Below are 21,086 nucleotides of genomic sequence, written 5' to 3'. Positions count from 1 at the left end.
GGAAAGTATCTCCTGTATTTTAACAGTACAAGCTGAGTAAACTAAGTTTTTTTCTGGCCTTTATTATATTGTGTGGAATGAACTCAACTACAAACCTGCATTAATGATTCTGAGACAAAAGTAGCCTTCTAGTTGAGGAATGTTTATTAGTTGACGCTTTAGGCCATTTTTAAAAAATACGTAAACATTATGATTACGATTGTACTACTGTTCAATTTTTTAGTTTACATTATATGGGTGTTCATTTGAGTAACACGTTTAATGAAGCACCACGGTAGATTTTGAAAATATATCCTTTTTGGCTCATACAACTTCCGAAAATTTGCATAGACCATTAAGGATATATTGATTACGAAGCTTTTTGCATGCAGAAATTACCTTATACTGTAATGATTCGATTAAGCGCTCAGCATTTTTCAAGCGCCCAGGTAATTTCCTCAAAGATCAATAAGCGCCCAGCACTCATTAAGTCCTCCCTCAAATAAGCACACGCCTGATAAAAGGAGGCGCTTAATCTAAAACTAGAGAAACTGGGCGTTTATTTGAAAATTTTACTTTCTTATATTGAGAACGAAAGGAAAGACTAAAGTTTATTGTGTTACGACTTTTGTTCAGTTTTACTTTTTGGAAGAAAAAACAAAATTGAAAATCACTGTTGTCTTTAATTTGTACAAAATTAGGAAAATATTATAAGCGCCCAGCACTTTTTAAGCGCCCCCTTTGAATAAGCGCCCATGCAAAAAATCAAAAAAATTATAAGCGCCCAGGGCGCTTGTTCGGATCATTACAGTAATGCAAAATAAGACTTCAGCATGGTAAAGAGAAGTAAATATTTATTTTTAAAACTCGTGTTTTGAAAAAGAATATTATAGTTATTTGTTCAGTTGAACATTTTTTCAAAGTCGAGTTAGCCAGTCATGCATGCACGCTTTTGACAGACTTAATGTAAATCACATCCACGTACGATATACTTTGCGATGACTGATTTATCTTTTATCGTTATTTGTGTTTTCATGTTGCAACAGGCTTCAGGTACGTTGTGAGGAATTAAGATTTTGTGTTAACGGTAAATATATAGAACTTTATCTAGTTAGTTGCCAGTAAACACCGGATAACTCAAACTTCTATTATCTCAAACCATTATCTTGGGTTTTTTGAACTTTCGGTAATACTTTCTTAAAAAAAACTCCAGTTAACTCGAACCTCGGTTCACTCGAACATTTGTTAACTCGACCTATTTTTCATCCCCCATGAGGCTAACTTCTTTGGATAACTCGAACTTTTTACTCGAGAAAAGGAAAATACAGTCTAGATAAATGACGGATTTTAATTTTAATTTTTTTAGCTCCTGATGTCATATTGATAGATAATGTTGTCTGTCAAGGAAAATTTAATTTACAAAGGACTTGCATGCCTTTTTTCACCGCCAAGATTGCACCTTTTCCCGGAAACAGTTGCCCCACCTTTTGTACAAATCGTTTTAAGTCGAACTATAATCTCATTTTAGACTAAGTTCCACTTAACAGGAGCTTCGTTTAACTCGAACATTCGCTAAGTAGAACTATTTCCCTCGGTCCCTTAGAAGTACCAGTTACCGGGAGTTAACTGTAATAAAATTATTGACAAACGATATATTCCTAACAGCAACCAGGCTAAGCTATTTTAATTTTGTATAGATGAATCAATCTTTTTATATACGTCTTCTTGTTTAAGAACCATGAAATTTAAGTCGAGCCTAATTTTTCTTATATTTTGATTTTTTCAGCCTCAAATGTTCATTTTAAATTTGCCACATGAAATGTTTTTGCAGTTTTTCACTATAATGCCCGATATTTCTGCAATGAAATATTCCCTTATATTTTGGTACAAAATAATCTCGTGTATTTCTTTGATAGAATTTTCTAGGCTTTTGTTTTAAATAAGGGGAAAAACAGATGACAATTATAACTATTATGTATATTCCAATTTACACTTCACGCATAAAGTAAAATAAAGTAGAAGAAAGTTGAACGCCATTGGGGCAGACAATCACAGAAATAATGGGATTACAATGTGTGACAACATGGGATTACAAAGTGTGACAAAATAGGTTACAAATTGCACCGGCTTACAAAGTGCAACACACTACGAAAGCCATATTTTATAATTTTCGAAACAACATTGTGTTGTAGTGTTATAACTTATATGATGTATAACAAGTCAACAAACGACAAGTGTTAGTTTTTCTGAAAATGATGTAGGCATGAGTTCTCTTAAGTCAAACCAGATGTTTTTCTATCTGGTTCGTCGAATCTGTTGTCTTGTAATTGACAATTACTTTTTTTTATGCTCTATAATTTTAGCTTGTAAAGACGCTATATCAACTGCAACGTGTGAATATTATAGAGACTATAGCCAGTGCAAATTCAGTGAGTTTGTTCAAAAGAATTGTAAAAAAACATGCAATTTATGTGAGTACCATTCTATTTTTTATGGGCATTGTGGAAAAGATACCACTTGGTGCCAAACATTTTCAGCTCGATATGGGCGTTCCCTATTGGTTTTCTTAATATATAATATATGTTTTTTCTTTCGTACAACGCTGTTATCTTTTACAGTAGCGATTAAAGGATAAGTTGCACGTACCAATGTCTACAATTTTCCGTAGGTGGTGCAACCGGTAAGCCATTAACGGCGACGAAAGTTTTCACAACACAAAAGGGTAATTATTTTTTATTTATTTATTTATTTATTACCTATTAGTAATTCTTAACTATATTTCTTCAAATTGGTTTGGTTCCACTCAGGTTTGTTGTCAATTTGACGTTTCTAATGTGGCAAAACAAGTACTTTTATACGCACTATATTCACAAAACTCGTCGCCAACCTGTGAAAAAATCCACAGGGTCGCCCGTCCCTTATATATTACATTTTGTATTTCCGTAGCACAACATTTTCCTCGCGCACAAACAGACAGTCGGAAAACGGCTATTGTTATTAAAGAGATACGGTAAAGTGTGCAAATTGATCTCTTATTTTAACCTTCATTAAATTTTACTGATAATAAAATATAAGTAAGTATTATGCTGAGTAATGTGTACTAATATGAGCAGATGTCCAAAGTTGATTTGAAAAATTTAGTTTAATGATTTTATAGAAAAATACGAAAAGGAATATCGATTTGCAATATTTGTTTTATGCCTTTTTTGGTATTGCAACAATAAGAGATGAAGCCAATTGGAACTTGTCACTTTTCGCCTACAATTAGTTTTGTTCCTGCGATTTCATTTTCTCACTATGTACCTGTTTAACGAATCTTGACAAACAGTTGCTGATTATAGTTCCTATTAAACTTTAAATAAATTGATATTTGATATTTAATGCTCAAAATGTAAAATCCTGATTAAAGAATCAGTTGTACGAAACAATGTCTACGATTTTCTGTAGGTGCCACAACCGCCAAACCACTTACAACGACAAATGTTCTAACAACACAAAAGGGTAATTATTGATTATTTATTTGTTTATTAGATATTGTTAAAAGAAAAAACACTACCAAGTTATTTTTAAAACAGTGCCAAAGAGTGGAAATTCAGATGGCAGAGGTCTCTGCCATCTGTATTACAATTGTTTTGTGCTTTACTAAATGACCTCAATAGCTTAACCTTCTATCAGGACATCCATCATGCAAGGACAAAACTTACAACTGCCAAACCTTTAAAAAGAGAGGACTGTGCATTCAGGAGTGGGTGAGGAGAATCTGTCAACTAACATGTGATTTATGTGGTAGGTAGCTGGAGTCTTTGTGCTAGATAACTTCCTTGTTTTCGCTCTTGTGGTGTAGTTAAGTATGAAAAATTCATAAAGCCTTTTGTCTTATTTTATTCTTATAGTTAGATTTTCGAGTTTTCATGGTCTTTACGATCTTTCGTCTGAAAATACATATGCGTGCTTTAACCTCATTGGCTATTAGCCTTTGTGACTCCTCCCCTATGGATCTCCGTCATCGTAAATGATTTTGTCATGAAATTTGATACAATAAAACTTAATATGAATGATTTGAACGGAGAAAAACTAGATACATAATAAATACAATAGATAAATAATAATTACATCAAATACAAGGCATTATTGCTCGAGAAATAGTTAACCCCGGAAATGTTCGGAAAATATACCATCATAAGGTGCAAAAGAAATAACACCAAAATCAGACCGTTTCACGTATGTGGCGGAGCCATAGGTAATAGGGTTAATATTAGGCCATTTTAATGTAATTTTGCACAATTCCAATGCTTTGCCAATTAAGAAAATCATGGAAGGGGTTATTGGAGTAAATTCTAAAAATGTATTCATATGTTTAGGTGTGACCACGCCGTTCGTCAGAAGTACGCAAGGTAAACTAAAAGGGTACATGTCATCGCGAGTTAATTTTACATAACCAGTCTTGTGTTTAACTGTGAATGTGTTTACGACTTATCTTTTTACTTGCTGTTTTTTATGTAGTTAGAGTCACATACACTGTCGATCCTTACACTCCCAAACCAGGTATAACAAAAAATTATAAGTACTTGCATAACGCAACATTGTTAGTGAAGCACTATTTTCGATTGTGCGAATATTTATTTATTCATCAGGAAGCTGTGGAGTTTCATCCGTTCCGGTAAGTCGAGTAATAGCCGGAAAATTTTCGAAAGACGGACAATGGCCATGGCAAGTAGCAATGTTAAAGAGAGGTCGTTTCAACTGTGGTGGTTCTTTAATAACACCTGAATGGGTAGTCACCGCAGCTCATTGTGTGAAGAAGCTCTCTGCAGCTGATATCAAAGTTGTTTTAGGTATAAAATATCTGTAAGAAATTGCTCAAGAGATACATGCTATCAAGTTAGTTGGAGGATACGCTTTTCATGCACTTACCAGCCAAAATCTCCAACCATCAATGATGATAATGTTTTGAAATATTTATAAATATTATATCTACCGTAAGGGATGAAATGAATACGTAGAAACGAATGAGAAGTTAACATTTAAAAATTGCCTTGTATCCACAAACTTATTTTTTGCGGATTTTAAACAAGGACGTAAATTCGCAATCGTTAATTTATGATTTTATCTTTTTTCCGACGTTTTTGTATAATATAAGTAGCTAAAATAGGATCTATTCTAGCTACTATTTTAGCTATAGACTATATGTATAGCTATTCCGCATTTTTTAAAATTTACCAAGTCCTATCTGCAAACTTCAACTCTGCAATTTTTTCTTTTGCAACTTTTTTTCTTGAGAAGAAGTACATTGGAAAATGAGAAAACAGGCAAAACATATGAAACCATTGGAAATAAAATTCATTACGTTACCTTGGTACATTATAGGTGAATTAGACCGAGGTCAAACAAGTGGGAATGAGCAAACCATTGCAGTAAAACATGTTATTACGAATTCCAACTATGGAAAACCTCGACTCAATAACGACATCGCATTGTTAAAATTAACTTCACCTGTTAAATTAAATGGTCATGTACGTACAGTGTGTTTGCCAAGACAAGATGAGAAGGTTAGCGTTGGCACGAGATGTTACATCTCAGGTAAGGAAATGATTTAAAAGATAATCGTTATGTATACTTTTGATACTAAAAAGAATCAGTTCTATTTTGAAAGTAAAAAGAATCATGCACTCAAGTTTCCCCAAGTGCTCCTATAATCCGATTACTTAAACTATTTCCTCTTTCATTGTCGAAAAACAAAACTTTATGGGGAAAACAGTTTATTCTTAACTAACATTCACCACCATCAAGAACATTAAAAAAAAACTTGTTTTAACCAATTGTTTACTGGATATAGCTCATGATAAAAAAACAATAGACTATAATGATATGTAACAGGGTCATTAAATTTTTCGTTACGTTTTTTTTGCTTTGTTTTGTTTTGCATTACTATCAGATAATGCTATGAAAAAATAAAGTATGGGAAAACTTTAAATCGAATGTTTTTTGTATTCCAGGATGGGGTAAAACAAGTCATCCAGGATTTTCAGTGTTAAACCTTCGCCACGCTAGTCTTGAAGTAATCTCAAACAAAGATTGCAGTTGGAGTAATTCATTATACGGACAAATTACTGACCAAATGGTCTGCGCTGCCAATAAAGCACCATACAAACAGTCTGGTTGTCATGGCGACTCAGGTGGACCTTTTGTTTGCCAACAAACGGACGGCAGTTGGATATTACACGGTGCAGTTAGTTGGGGATCACCTCAGTGCAATGTTAACGACGCAAAGCCTGTATTTGCAAGAATTTCTGCCTTCCGAAAATGGATTGATGAGCAGTTATTAAAATTTAAAACTTTATAATCTGAACGTGCATTTTACTGAAGTAAATAAAAATGTACAAGTCAACAAGTTTATCTATATAAAAATAGCCGACTTCCTTCTGACAGACTAAGAGAGTAGCTGCGAGCAATAGTTAGGGAAATCCATTAGGATTTCTGATGGGCTTACGACTACTCTGTTATAATAGAAAGGTTTATGTACTTTTTTGCTTGTTATTTACACATCAAAATCTATATTGTAATACCCGTAAAGGTCTGTCTGTCACGAAAAATAGTTACCACAGTAGCGAGACCCATGCAATGCGGGAAGTAAGGACAGACAAACATGTGGATATATCCACGGTCCTTAGACAAGTAAGTCAATAGCATGGTATGTAAACGTTACATGTTATTTATGAGAAGTCAGTTTGCAAAAAAGGTGGCTAAAATTCGAAATTTCAAGTAAGGGGGACTTAAAAATCTAGACAATAACCTATCGTCTAATTATTACCATTGGTGCGTTTTTATGTCTCGAAAAAATACCGACAAAAAATTGAAAACACAAGCTAAAAAATGTCATAAAGAAACAAGAAAGACAATCGTCTTAGTCATCTACATACTGATTTTAACAATCTTTTCCACGTTTCTTTTATAAACCTTTTTGGATTCCGATTTCTTTTGTTTAAGTATTCAAAGAAAGATTATTTAAAGGAAATCTGATAGCCTGCAAAACTCAATTTCTTTATCCTAAGCTTTTTTCATCGATATATGAAGACAGTAAGTGACAATAATGCAACCTTCGATGACCATTAATGTTGTCATACTAATACTTCTCTGCTTGAGGTCGAATAAGTGAGTAAATCTTTTGCTGTGTTAAGGTGCATTATTTTTAATACCTTCTCAAATGTCCAGTTCAATAAAAGATGATGGGTTTAGAAGAAGTCTACGTACACAATCGCCTTAGTCTTTAGAATTATGGAGAACAGCGCGGCGTATCATGCATGGGATAACATAAAGGAAAAACTCTTTTGCTACGTTATTCTCTCAAGTTTATAATCGCTAAATCATCATTCGTGAAAGTTTAATCGCGTGAAAAAGGTTTATGCCTTATCGCGCGCACGCTTCTACTCTACGAACACGCTAAAAATGACTTTGAAAGAAGCTTGGTGGGTGTTATTTACATAAAATTATTTGTTTTTCAAAAGCTGCATCCAAACTTTATTTGTCATGTACAGACCACGGTTTCAGATTTATAACAATATTGACATGCTAAACTAATATAAAACTGCGAAAGTCGAATTAGTTTTTCAAACAGTTCTCCGAATCATTATCCGAAATTATTGAACTGTTATTATTAGCTTTTAAACATTCGCAACGCGTGTCACTGAATTCAAGGGAATTTTGCTTAAAAACTAGTAGATAGGGTTACTGTTGTGCTGAGTTTCGGGAGTTTGACCATGTATCAAACCATTATCGTTGTAAAGAAAGAAGGAAGATATACCGACTATTTCATATGCAAACCCCCGTCTGCAAATGAATTAATAGTACAAAAATGTTTTTTTTCGAATCTAACTACAATCGTCACTTTCTGACATATATTTTTGTTTTTTACACAATTTGCGATAATAGAAATGTTAACTTTGATAATTATGTTGTCTTTATAACTCAAAATTTGCTGCCAGAGCATGCCAAACTTTGTTAGGCATGACTAGTCGCTTTTCGTGTTTGCACCCTGTTCAATTAAAATCCTGGCTTAAGTTTTATCTCCAATATCGTGCGTTTGGTCAACCAAAACAAACAAAAAATAGTAAGGCAACAAAAATTTCGATACCTATCCTGAACACTCATACTTCTCTTGACCGTAGAGGGAAAAAAATTATAAAAGAACTAGTTGTTTCTTTCCATTAGATTTTTTTGGCTTATGTCATTATTTTTTAATTAAAACTTTAGAATGAAATTAATAACAATAATAACAACGTTCACTTTCCGTAAGTTTGCCAGCGTACTAGTTTACAATAAAGAGATGTTAGAACTCGTCACCGTAAATTTAAATACATGACACAATTTTTAGGGGGTGTTTTATTAGCCTCGTTGTAGAACGTTATAGCAGATATAAACAACCTTGCACGTTACAGGGTATTATTATAACAGACTAGTAATTTCAAATAAAGGAAACAAGAGAAGCAGCAATGGAGAACACAGTGATGGTAGAGTGAGGAGATGCCATACCTTTGCAATTCAACAAAACAGTTTACCCTCACCAAGAAAGAATTGAAGAATCTAATGTAACTACCTAATATAGCTTTGATGATTGGGAAGTTCATTACTATGTATGCTCTTGAAGACTCTGGGAGTTTATCGCTAATTTGAGTAACAAAAAACATAACGAAGTTTATAAAAGTGAAACTCGGACGGCAGATTGTTTCGTTTTAAAGATAGGTTGAGAGTAAATGGACAAAATGTATAATCATCCCATTAAAGTTTGTAAAGAAACAGAGAAATAACGAGAGCGCACTTTCTTGAGAAACAAATTGAGTTATTTTTTGTTTATTTAGTTTGAAACCGAGAAAGAAAAATTGAGTTGGAATTTGTTAATTGTATTGCACTGAACATACTATTAATAAATTTTGAAGAGAAAGCACCAGTTGATAATTACGCAATAAACCTTAAAAGGGCAACAAAACACACAAGTTAAATTCGTTCAAAATGGTATCCTGATCCTTACTTTTTGTAAATGATCACGAAATAGCAGTGACTAGGGTGATAATCTCAGGACCGGAATATGTAGAACGAGAAAAATCCTAGATTTTATACAGCAAGAAGGTTAAAAGTCCTTCCGCCATTTTTAAATAAAGACGAAAAAATCCAACAACCAATGCTTTTCAGCCGACAGACTGCAAATCTCTACCTTTACACAGATGTAGGGCAGGCGTGTAAAGGTAGCTAGTTGCTAGTCGCGTTCTCTAGCACATCCGAACACCGATAGGAATTATGTCGGGGCCCAAAAAGACCCCAAAATTTGTGAAAAATAGTCATATTGACGTCTGCAATAATTAGCACATGTTATAATAACGCAATAACCTAAGTTCAAAATACCTCATTCTAATGTAACAATAGCCTACGCAATTACTTGTAGCGCCTAATTCGAAAATAGCTGTTTTGTATCAACATATTTTGACTAACATGCACGTACTTATGTATTTTGTATGCCTGCTTAAGATTTTTGTCGCGCACTATGACTAAGCTACATGAAAATATAAAAGAATATTTTCGACAGAGAAACGAGTGCAATTTTTTTATCATTATTTAACTCTACTGTTCAAATAGCTTATATTCTTTCTCTGATTGGCTAATATAGCGTGCAAAAAGCTCTTCTTGATTGGTCCAATTGTACTTTAGGTTGCAGTTATTATTTTTTTTAGATGCGAGAACTAGCTGGGAAATTGATTTTAAATAAAATATAATTTTTATGAAACAAACACATCAATATTCATGGTTCAATTATTATTCATTCTGTTTCTCATGTTATGGAAAATGTTTTGGAAAATATAATCTATAACCCTGATCTTAAATAAAAAATTTTAAGGTACCACGCGCCTTACTATGCGAAAGGAAACGTAATCGAAAAAACAACGACATGCAATTCTGGCATCTATTCAACGCTACAGCTTAAAATAATTTGACATAATAGTACGTGGGAAAAAAGGTAAGTGCAAACTGCGTTGCAGAAAGGTTTATTGACAATAGTTAATGTGAGTTTTTAAAACGAAATTAACTACAACTTCCAACATCTAATTTAATATTTGTTGCTCAAATAAGTTCAGTTTTTCTCAACATTAAAAAATTCAATGATAATACAAACATTCCCATATAGAAGTAGATTTCGATATTATTGCTAAACAAAGGATATAGAAATGTGGCGCTGATCCCAAGCACACCAAATAATCCATACACTGCGGAGTATAAATATATCTAGTCTGTAGTTTTCTAAAGTTCAGATAAAGAATATACGGAGCTCAGGTACATCATTGTTAAAGGAATAAACCACTTGAACTAATCTGTTAAAGCTCAACGTCGATATAAAAACAAATCCAAAACATATCATCGGGATTATTAGACATGATATTAAAATGAGCTTGTTTGAGTACTGATTAAGAAATGTTAGCTGCGTATGCTATGCCGTACCGTAGCGTAAAAACAATACCCAGGAATAGATTAACCACATTGTTTTTCTCTCCAAACTCTTGAACGGCAATGAGCATACTAACGGAAGTAAATCTGCTTAAAAAAGAAGTTAGAAGTACCACAAAGAGTTTTTCTTTTCTACCAGCTGATTTCGTGAAATTTTTCTTATCAGAAACATGATGTTTTTTATGTTCGCATGCGATGAAAAGTAATATCTAAACGGCATTGATTAACATTGGTAGAGTATTGTTAGTAACTTCACGAGATCCTACTTTTACCACAGAGCACACCAACGCTGTATTTATGACGTAGATATTTTTTTAAAATACATAAGTAAGTAAACATACAACTTTTATCCAGCAGAGTACAGCTAGTGCACGGTATGTTTGACCAGTTTTATCCATGATTATGCCAAGTACCGGATTAAATACGAAGGCAGAGAACAATAGCAGTAAAAACCTAATGAAAATATTTCTTTGAGCAGTACTTGCATCTAAATCTTCAACAAAATGACTAAACATAAAAATTGTGTAATTGTTATAAAAAAAAATTGCCGTAAGTGTGTGATACTTTAAATTGAAGTTGACTATGAACATAATAGAATTTTACTTTCAGTTTTTTTGCGATTTAGCTAAGATGTTTAATAAACGAAGAAAACCCCTACAAGCAGCAGTTAGGGAAACTCCCTCCTTATAATATTTTTCGAAAGCGCTTTGAACGAATATTAAGCTATTAAACTGAATTCCTTCTGTATCCTCTTTATCATTTACTTTTTTAAAATTTTCAAATATCTTGGATAAACTTTTTTATATCGTTAGGGTTTTTGTAGTCCAATTTTTCCATATGAGTTAAATAAAAATACATCAGCTGTGCATATTATTAAAACACCCCACCAATGCATGCCAGGTTTATCTGCATCATCGGTATTAGTAATTATAGACGGAGCAGTATCTTTATCTTTTCCTTGAATTTTAATTATCATGCCGATTTCTCCTATTCCATCAGAAGATTTCACACCGAGAAATGACTTATTCATTAAATTTCCATCATTTTTCTTGACAAAGTTTCTGATTTCTCCAGTAGAAAGACCCGCCATTAGTCGTTATTTAGTTTACCCGCAGAACAGGAGCGTTCCTGTTCCTTTCCTGAATGCAGACTGAAAGTGTTCATTATCTAACAGTTGCTTTATATGTTTTATTTTTGTTTTACTAGTTCCCAATACTAATATTTTATCAGCGTTATTAGCTAATGCTTTGGTACCATTCCTGCAGCTTTTCTTACAAATTCATTATTTTTCTGTTTTAAAAAAGCTCTTAAATCCTCTATTTGACCACCAATGACAACTCGTAATCTTTGTATTTTTTTCCTCTTCTGCATTTATCACCAGTTTTGTTGTTGTCTTGGACTGATTCTTTTCCCTCTGATAACGATTTTTTTATCAGGATCTTTTCTATTTGGTATTGTTATAGAATGTGGTGCTATTTTGTGAAGTAATTATTGGTTGTTAAAAAATAAGAACGACAAAATCTACGACATATCCAAATATGGTAAGGACATTAATTATATAATTAATATAGAAAATAGATTGAGGAATTCCTATAGATCTTTATTAAACAATAATTATATCGATGAAACTACGTACAAGAAACTTTGTCCCAGTGGGTCCAATCCTGGTGTTTTGTATGGTCTAGCCAAGGTACATAAATCTTGTGTTAATGGCGTACCTAAGTTTCGTCCTATTCTTTCTGCTATTGGTACTCCCACGTACAAGCTTGCAAAGTTTCTTGTACCTAAGCTTGTAAGTCTCACTATCAATGACTATACCGTGAAAGACTCCTTCAGTTTTGCGTCTGAAATTGTTCAGCAGAATCCTAACTGTTATATGGCTAGTTTTGATGTTAATTCACTTTTTTCGAATATTCCATTACATGAAACGATTGATATTATTATCAATGAGATAGAATCTAATTGTATAGATGGTATTCCTAAGAAAGATTTGAAACATATTCTTACTCTAGCGACTACCGAGTCTATTTTTGTTTTCAACGGCGTATATTATAAGCAAATTGACGGTGTGGCCATGGGGTCTCCGTTAGGGCCTACACTGGCCAATATTTTTATGTGTCAATATGAAAACATTTGGCTTAAAAATTGTCCGTCTGAATATAAGCCGATCTATTATAGGCGATATGTTGATGATATTTTTGTTTTATTTGAATCACGTAAGCATGTTCAAAATTTTTATGAATATATTAATTCTAGGCATCAGAATATTAAATTCACGTTTGAAGAAGAAAGTGACAAGGTTTTGCCATTCTTGGACGTTTGCGTCATGCGTGAAGGTGATTCTTTTGTCACCAACGTATATAGGTAACCAACATTTAGTGGAGTTTATACTAACTTTTCTAGTTTCATACCCATGGAATATAAACACGGCTTGATTTTTTCTTTACTTTATCGTTGTTACCATCTGTGTTCAGATCTTAATAAATTTCATGTAGAAATATCTCAGTTGAAGACTATTCTTGGAAGGAATGGATAACCTTCAAAGGTTTTTGAATTCTGTCTCAGAATTTTCAAGAGCAGAAATTACGAACCGAAGGAACAAGTGTGCCTTGCTCCTAAGAAAGAGTTAGTCCTTATTTTACCTTTTTTAGGAAAGATTACCTTACAAATTCGAACACGTTTGCACCGTTTGTTTAAGCAGAAACTGGCACATTGTAATGTTAAACTTATATTTTTTTCTAAGAGGAGGCTACGTAACTGCTTTGCCTTTAAGGACAGAATACCCGAATCGTTACGCTCCGGACTCGTTTACTGTTTTAAGTGTAGTGGCTGCAACGCCACTTATTATGGCAAAACAAAACGCCATTTTAAAGTCCGTATGTCTGAGCATTTAGGTATTTCTGCACTTACAGGTAAACGCGTTAAACCTGGTCCCAAGGCCAGTGCCGTTCTCGAACATTTAATGTTTTGTAATAACTCTCCAGCATCGTTTCACAACTTCTCAGTACTTGCGGAAGAGTCTAAAGATTTTAAACTTACTCTGATGGAGAGCTTATTAATTGAGCGTGACCGTCCCATTTTAAATAACACGGTAAAATCTATGCCTTTAGAATAATAGCTCTAATCTTCCTATTATATCCTATTATGTTTATTATTTTATCTCTAACTTGTAAAATAAAATTTAGAAGCAGTGTGAACATGCCAACCTGGGCGTTGGCGAAAGCTTGCTGAAAGATATATTTGGATATGTCGTAGATTTTGTCGTTCTTATTTTTTTTTTTTTTTAATATCTTAAAAAAACTGCTCTACCAACAATTATTGGTTGCTTCTCCTTTTCCCTGAGCCCCACATGTGCCCATTATACACGTACTTCTTCCTACCCATATTTAGTTCATACAAGAATAATTGTTTTTACATGCAACTGAAAGGTCACTGTCATTTCGTACTGTCTTTTCTAATTTTTTTTCAAATACCTTTTGATTGTCTTCTATCAATTATCACTAAAAATTGTCCTGCAAAATAGCCGTGTTTAGTAGGAATATCTTCAAACAACGGTAAATTAAAATATTCTGCTGCTGGGGTTAGTGCTGCTGCTCCTGTAATATATAAAAAAAACAGTCGATAAAGCTCGTGGAAAAATCCACTGAAGAAGGATAAAAAACACGTCAATTGAATTGTGATGACGTCAGCAACCCATCCAAAAAAATAAATTAGAACCCTGTTTTCACGTTGTCTTTATTGTGTAGAGCTTAAACTGCTGATCAAGAAAATGTATATGATCATATGCTTTTGAAAAACGGTTAATGAGATATGAGGCTTTAAAGATTTTGCTGACATCACCAATGGCCCGTCAAAACAAAAAAAATTATTTATAGAAATTTGTATACCTGTTGCCTTCATCGTATAGACTTTGAAACGATGTTCAAGAACATGTACAGAATCATGAACTTTTGACAAACGGTTGCAGAGATATTGGGGCTTAAGGTTTTTTGATGACGTCATCAACCCGTCCATTCCGAAACGGATTCGGGGAACCAGGTTTGAGAAAATTACCCAAATTGGTCCTAGGTGGTCCCTAGTTACCCACGCGGTGAAAAATCATCGACATCACCACCTCATTTCCAAGTTATTTGGCCTCAAAATTTTAGGTGCACTGTAATGGCTTCATTAATTTAATCTCTATAATAATAGCCGTCGTTTGTCTGATCGTGCGTCAAAAGCGACTTGTGTTAACCACGCACGAAATACTAGCCCGCTAGCGCGGGGACGAAAACCCGTCGGGCCCCCGCTGGCACAGGGCCGGTTTCTCGCTGGTCCAATGAGGAGCGGAGTTTTATATAAATGACCAATCAGAAACTAAAGCTCTTTATATTTCTTAGCAACGGTTTTTACGTTATCAGTCCGAAATTTGGCAAGCAGATTGAACCAACTCAGTGCTGGACAAACAAAAGTTTCTTAACTGTTTGCTTTATTTTTTCTTTCTCATACTTCTATTTGTATTCTAACAAGATTGCAGTTTCTTTTAAAACTACTTTCAGGTATTCTTCTTTTTGTTTACATGTTTATTCACCTATACTTTATAGTTATCTAGCTAGCTATGCTACCTATTCAGCCACCTAAATCTTTGTATTAGTTTTATGCCTCTTACTGTCACGTTCTCTAGCCATATATTATTCTTAAACAAAACCAATTTTAAGATTCTGGATACCAACGTAGATGTTAGCTAACATTTCTAAATTTTTGTGTTATCTTCGCCAATCTGATTTTTACTTGGTTGTGACTGGGGTTAGACACCCCTAGCTAAAATGTAAAAGTATAAGCAAATACAGTTGGCTGCAGTAATCTTTTTCATACTAAATGCAATTAAGTAGTTAGCTACAACTTTAATGCAATATAAACTTTAGCAAAAGTCAAAAGATTATTAATGAGACATGGAGTACCTATGCTATGTGCCTATCTCGTGTTGTTAAACGTCGGTCTGTTTCCTATGTATTAATTTAAACTGAAGTATTCTGGAAAAAGCTATTAAGCTTATAAGCACGTGCGCCACATTTTATTTGTACTAAGCGCTAAGCTCAGTGTTAACATTGGACTGTTTTTTTGAAAAGGCTGTTACGCCTAGGCGCATGTGCGATGTTGTTTGCCTGTACTAAAAGGGGTTACGCCTAGGTGAATGTGTGTCGTGGTTTAACAGTACTGTTTACCTGGACTAACCGCTCAACCCCGTGTTGGTAATGGACTGTTTCTTGTGTTTCTATTTAAACAGAGTCTGCGAGAAAGTGTTTTCAAAAGGGTATTGTCCCTACACGCCTTTCAACTCTGTTTAACTGTACTAAACGCTTAGCCCGATGTCACGATTAATTTTTTAACGTTTACTGAAACTTATTCCGCAAAATAAAATAATATTGACTAATTGTTTTTGCTATGACGGAGTAACAACGGTTTGTAAACTCTGTTTTTATTTCAGCTTTTGTTGCGGGAAAGTTACTTTTTGAAAAATATGTGACAGTTGCAACACTAGAATGGTGTATGCGCTTTACTTGATTTACGGCATACGGCATACCTGTACTAAAGCACCCACCTCACCGTGTGGCACAGTTTACGACTCTTATTAGGCACTCCTCAGGGCGTTCAATGCATGGTGACACCTTGACCTATTGCTTAACCCGGGTTTCCCGGCTAGTATAGGATATTGAGGTTAAAGAAGTGTTATTATCGTTGCGTCGTAACGTCAGAAAATTTAACATATTAGACATGCATTTTTGGGAACATCAAAGGAAAATGAAGACATCCACTTTGCCTGACAGGCAGACACACCTAGCGTATTACTGAATAGATGTCGATATAGCCCGTGAAATAATCCACTATGGCAAGAGAAAAATGGAAAAATAGGTTGCTGACGTTAGCAATGCATATACAAAAAGAAAATTGGTGAAATTTAGTCATTCCGGTCATTCCGGTAAAAGGCAGTCACTTTCAGGCCAATGGTAAAGGTACCATTTTAGCACAGGGGTATACAGTAGGATTTTTTCGGCTTTTAAAACCCCAGAAGGTTACGTGTACCCAGAACACGCTTGCAACACCTGGTTTTTAAGTAATCGTGCATGTGCTCGGGGATTTGATCATTAGATATCTGCTTGATGACAAACAGGGGAGCCATTTCACTACACTTTTCGCGCAGATTTTCAGGTACCTCGAATCAACCTGGGCAAACCCAAACAACGACCCATCCACCACACCTTGCGCCAGTGGCTCAAGTGATGTGTTGACGTCGGTGTGGCCACCTTGATCAACTGTTCCTTCCCACAGAGAAAGTCTTTCATCAAGGTACTCGGATGGAGCATATTTGCATCATACCCTAGAATGGTCTTACACTTACAGGGTCCACTGTACACGTGAGATCTGATACCGGTCACGTCTCGTTTGTGGTATCTACAGAAGACGATCGCGGGACCACCCACCATCCCTGTCCGCAAAAAGTCGTAGGCCTCATTCCTGGTACATTTTTCACATGTTTTCCGTACCTCCTTGCAGGCCTTACAAGTCTTGCTATAACAAGAGTCCTTACACCTATGCCTGCATGGCTCTCCCTGAGCGTATAGCTCTAGCTTGGGGTTCAACAGTAGAGACTTGTTCAATACGTAGCGCATCGACACGCCCGGAATGCTAACCGCGTCCTTCAGAATATCTATCTCGTCATCCAAATACTGCAACCTCGTCTTGTCTATGGCTTCAATGAACGCTTCCACATCGGCTAAGTTGTACTCACGCAATCAGTCCATCATGGTGACGCAGCCTCGCCTGTAAAACTCAGCGCAGAATGTCTCGTACTTTTCGCGCGATAGTGTGTTTTTCCCACTTAGCCGGCTATAAAAATCCTTATGCTCAACAGGTCCAGCATGTTTCAACTTCTCGTGGCTCGTCAACCATTCATACGGAAACACGATCTTTTCGAGCTTACATTCCAACGACTTGCACCAACCGTCATAGCTTAGACCGGGAGCAAGGAAATTTTTGATATCTAGAAATTTAAACCTCGATGTGGTGAGAAACATGTAGTAGTTATCTTTTTTCGATACCCTAGTCTTATCGTCTTGTGCAATCTTTTTGACAAAATACCGCTTGATCAGGTTGATGTCGTACTTGCCAGAATTATACCCTATTACAGCTACTTGATTTACCCACTCGTTCCACAACTCTTGATTCTTTTTGGAGAGCATGTCAAAGTCGTCAGGCTTTGTGTACATTCTCTCGACCTCTTGCACAATGATGGCATGCCTCTTTTCCAGTTCCTCCACAAACTGTTTACCCAGGATCTTGGGATTTTCGTGCTCTATGAACGTCGCGTCTCCATTCAAACTATCGGCAATACCAGCGCTTATAGTAACATGTCTCGAAAGGTATGTTAGATCAGAGGTTTGCTGGTAATTTAAAGGTAATAGGAGGGCTTCGAAATCAAATACCAGGTATTGAGGATTTGGTTTGAACTCCTTCTTAAAGTACCTCTTGATTTTGGGTGGTTTTTCACATTTCCAAGCCGTGACGAGGTTATAGCCCTGTTCCCGTATCATCATTTTCTTAGACTGGGTTGCAGTGTAATGAGTCTTGTCGGCTTTGGTTCTCTCGGACAGACAGGGGCATCCGTTCCACTTACAACCATTGTACTCGTATACAGTCTTTGAAATAGATTCATAGCCATCAACCTTAGATTCCTTTTTGCCATTACGAAAACACGTTCACCACCATGACCACATAGGGCATGATGAATATGTCTTCCGATTTGCTTTGACATGTATCCCATTCATTTTGGGGCATCGTAGCTATACCCCTCATCGTAAAAGACCTTTTCGCCACTGCTCGGCATACGTTTGACCTCCCCCCCTTGCACATAATCGTCGTCTTGACATCCTCGCATTCGTTCATCTTATGCCGCGTGAGGTGGTTGCTTTTGGTAAAAAGTTTTTTGCATACCTTACATTCTCATTTCTGTTGGGCCAGCACATCTAAATCCTTGATATAGAAACAGTGCCCGTCCAGCATACCAAGATTGATGCTATCTAAACCTCTTTTGTATCGCTTTTGACCATAGACAAGCCAGAATGGTGCCCTCTCGGAGTTTTTCTTGGGTTCAAAGACTCTGATGTTGACCTTGAATTTTTTGGAATCGCCCTCCAAATCGACCAGACTTGTGGGTCACATGTCCTTACGCTTGAGCTAGGGTTTTCGTAGTAATCTCGGGTTAGGGCGAGGTCTGTTTTTGTTAGTCGTTCTGTTCCCTGTACTACGTCTGCCCTCTTCTTTACCGCAAGACATCTTCAGAAGCATAAGTTGTCCGTTCTGGCATCTTCAGCATCCATGGCGTAAATACAACTTTTTTGCAACCAATCTGGGAGAGGGCTGCATCCCAAGAGGAATTCACGCGTGCTTATCACCTTCATTTGTACGTGATCAAAAAAATTTTTTCCCTCACATGCCTCCGGGGTCTCGGTGGTCCTAACAGGTGGTAAATAAGCCTTTGTCTCATAACTCATAATCTTCCAGATCGAGACGCTTTATTTTGCATTCTTCAATGAACCCTTCGATTTCGGCTATACTTGACGACGACCTGGAGCCCATAGTTTTGCCGTAAATAGACACGCCACCTCCACCCTTGTAAATTTCACAACCAAAACGATACACAACCTTAACGCGCATTTCTATATGTGACGTAATATTTAGCACAATGGCGTCCTTCAGGGATTGATTTAAATGCTTGTTGAACCACCATGTTTTGATCTTATTTCCATCCTCCAGCATCTGGATATCGTCTTCAATACCCTGATATTCAATATCCTCCGCGTGATCCTCCCTTGCCTCCTGTTCAATCTCGTCATTAAGCGTTGTCCCTCCCGAAATTTGTTCCCTTGCCTTGTTGTAGTAGAAGGAAACAGTTTCCCGCACACTCTGTAGTCGGTCGGCAAAGGCGTCGCGAGTTGCTGCCATTGGTGCCGACACGGTGCTATACAGTTTGCTGATGGCATTCTTAAACCAACTCATCTTTGTTATATACTCGGTTTTTTGAAAAATGTGTGCTCTGGCATTTGCTCAATTTTTTGTGGAGCAAGCTGGGAATTTCCCTCTACCCCACTTGCTCATTTGTTAGGGACTTACGTTTGAATTCCACGACTAAGCACCGCACGATGGGGGATTTACTCCACTTGCGTATGATAGCACTAAGCTTTACTGCACATGCATTGATGATCAGTGGATTTTTGCTGATGATCAGCGGGATGTTCTGCAATAAAGCGTGACGAAAAGTTGTGATGTCAGAAGTGAAATTTTGTATGATATTTTTTAGGAGGGTTTGACCGAGTTTTTTGACAAAGTGTGTACATCATGACCCCCTATACTAGATTCAAAGGTTTACTAAAACTTAGCATGATAAATTTGTGAGTCAAGAGTGAGTCAAAACGTTAAGTTATAGTTATTTGTCTTCTTAAACGATGTAATTTTATTAATGGATTCGAAAAATATTAAAATTTTAGTTAGACCTATTTCCATTTCTTTGATTCTGCTGATACACAAAACACATATTAGCCATTTTGAAATGAACTATTGTTTGGTCCGCTAATCAATTACGTAACGTTATGGCTTTTAACATTTGATTGTTTTCTTGCCCAATGAAAGTTACCAAAACTGACACGCGCTAGAATTTAAAATGACAACACGAGAAGATTTGCAACTGATGGCATCACGGATGATTTCAATAGAAACAAAAGAGTTCAATCTATCCTTCTTAACTTTCACCTCCATGGCTGAACGTACTGAACAAATTGATATTTATTTTGTCAGCAAAGATAAAGAAAGAATAGATTTGTTGTTGAATGTTTCTGGTCTGCATATTTATTCAAATGTGGCGCCATCTCATCATAACAAACTTTATCGTTCGAAGCTCGTAATATTTTGCTTGAAAGGAACTAAAAACTGAAAAATAAATTTTCTCTAACTTTATATTTTTTTTTCTGGCTGCCACAAAATACTTTCTGTGCGCCTCTCCTTTAACAATAAATACCCCGTACGGCTTTATAATAAACAACAAATAAACCCCAGTATGGCAATTTTTTTTAACTTTTAGCGTAAAGTCACGATTTGAAGACACAATACATGAAAGTGACCCGTGATTTTAGTACCGTGAACTCACATAAGCACTCACAGAAGCGTATTAATATCTACTTTACCTTTAAACATCGTTATGGCAGGATAAAATAAAAAGCAATTTAAATTATTGAGCAATAACTAATTTTTATACAATGCGTGATTTTATGTACCTAAATAGCATTAGTGGTCCTAAACGTGGTATGATAATAAAACCGCAGAAACGCAACTCAGCAGTTCTTACAATCTAAATAACCTTAGACGCTGAAAAACGTTTTGAAAAAATCAAAATATCCACGAGAATCTATGGTCATTAAACAGCTACAAGTTTTAAACGATGAATGAAACAGGAAAACGCTGGAAAAAGGCCTCAATTTAGATATCACAAAGTGTGTGCAAATTATAACTTTATTCTGCCTGTGTCAACAATAGTTGTGTTCGGAGTTTAACGGTTTAACACCCAACGATACAAAACAACAGGA

At 35.6% G+C, this 21,086-nt stretch overlaps 2 protein-coding genes across 3 annotated transcripts in view; one reads left to right on the top strand and one right to left on the bottom strand.

Annotated features, from left to right (window-relative positions):
* Positions 1-21,086, bottom strand: part of LOC130641072 (chymotrypsinogen A-like) — a 59,853-nt gene that overhangs the window by 11,829 nt on the left and 26,938 nt on the right. Inside the window, exon 1 of one of the 2 annotated variants that reach the window (XM_057447722.1) lies at positions 8,509-8,614. The exons of the other annotated variant lie outside the window; for it this stretch is intronic. The gene's annotated coding sequence lies outside the window, so the exon portion shown is untranslated. Of the gene's footprint in view, positions 1-8,508; positions 8,615-21,086 lie in introns of those variants that run through there. 2 annotated transcript variants of the gene reach the window in all.
* Positions 897-6,370, top strand: LOC130641073 (chymotrypsinogen B-like). The gene is made up of 10 exons (XM_057447723.1): positions 897-1,032; positions 2,343-2,450; positions 2,648-2,701; positions 3,427-3,480; positions 3,655-3,765; positions 4,341-4,373; positions 4,483-4,524; positions 4,614-4,814; positions 5,347-5,559; positions 5,976-6,370. Exons 1-10 carry the CDS (start codon positions 978-980, stop codon positions 6,320-6,322), a joined length of 1,218 nt encoding a protein of 405 aa, XP_057303706.1. The 5' UTR covers positions 897-977; the 3' UTR covers positions 6,323-6,370.

Source organism: Hydractinia symbiolongicarpus, chromosome 4 (assembly GCF_029227915.1).
Source record: "Hydractinia symbiolongicarpus strain clone_291-10 chromosome 4, HSymV2.1, whole genome shotgun sequence".
NCBI lineage: Eukaryota > Metazoa > Cnidaria > Hydrozoa > Anthoathecata > Hydractiniidae > Hydractinia > Hydractinia symbiolongicarpus.
This window is presented reverse-complemented; position numbering and strand designations above follow the sequence as displayed.

What these genes read in the sequence shown, in the direction of transcription:
- LOC130641073 (XM_057447723.1), top strand. Translation starts at nt 978, where the DNA reads ATGACTGATTTATCTTTTATCGTTATTTGTGTTTTCATGTTGCAACAG. An exon ending in TGTTCTAACAACACAAAAGG is followed by an intron (nt 3,481 to 3,654) that starts GTAATTATTGAT and finishes ACCTTCTATCAG; the next exon opens with GACATCCATCATGCAAGGAC. An exon ending in TCCTTACACTCCCAAACCAG is followed by an intron (nt 4,525 to 4,613) that starts GTATAACAAAAA and finishes TTTATTCATCAG; the next exon opens with GAAGCTGTGGAGTTTCATCC.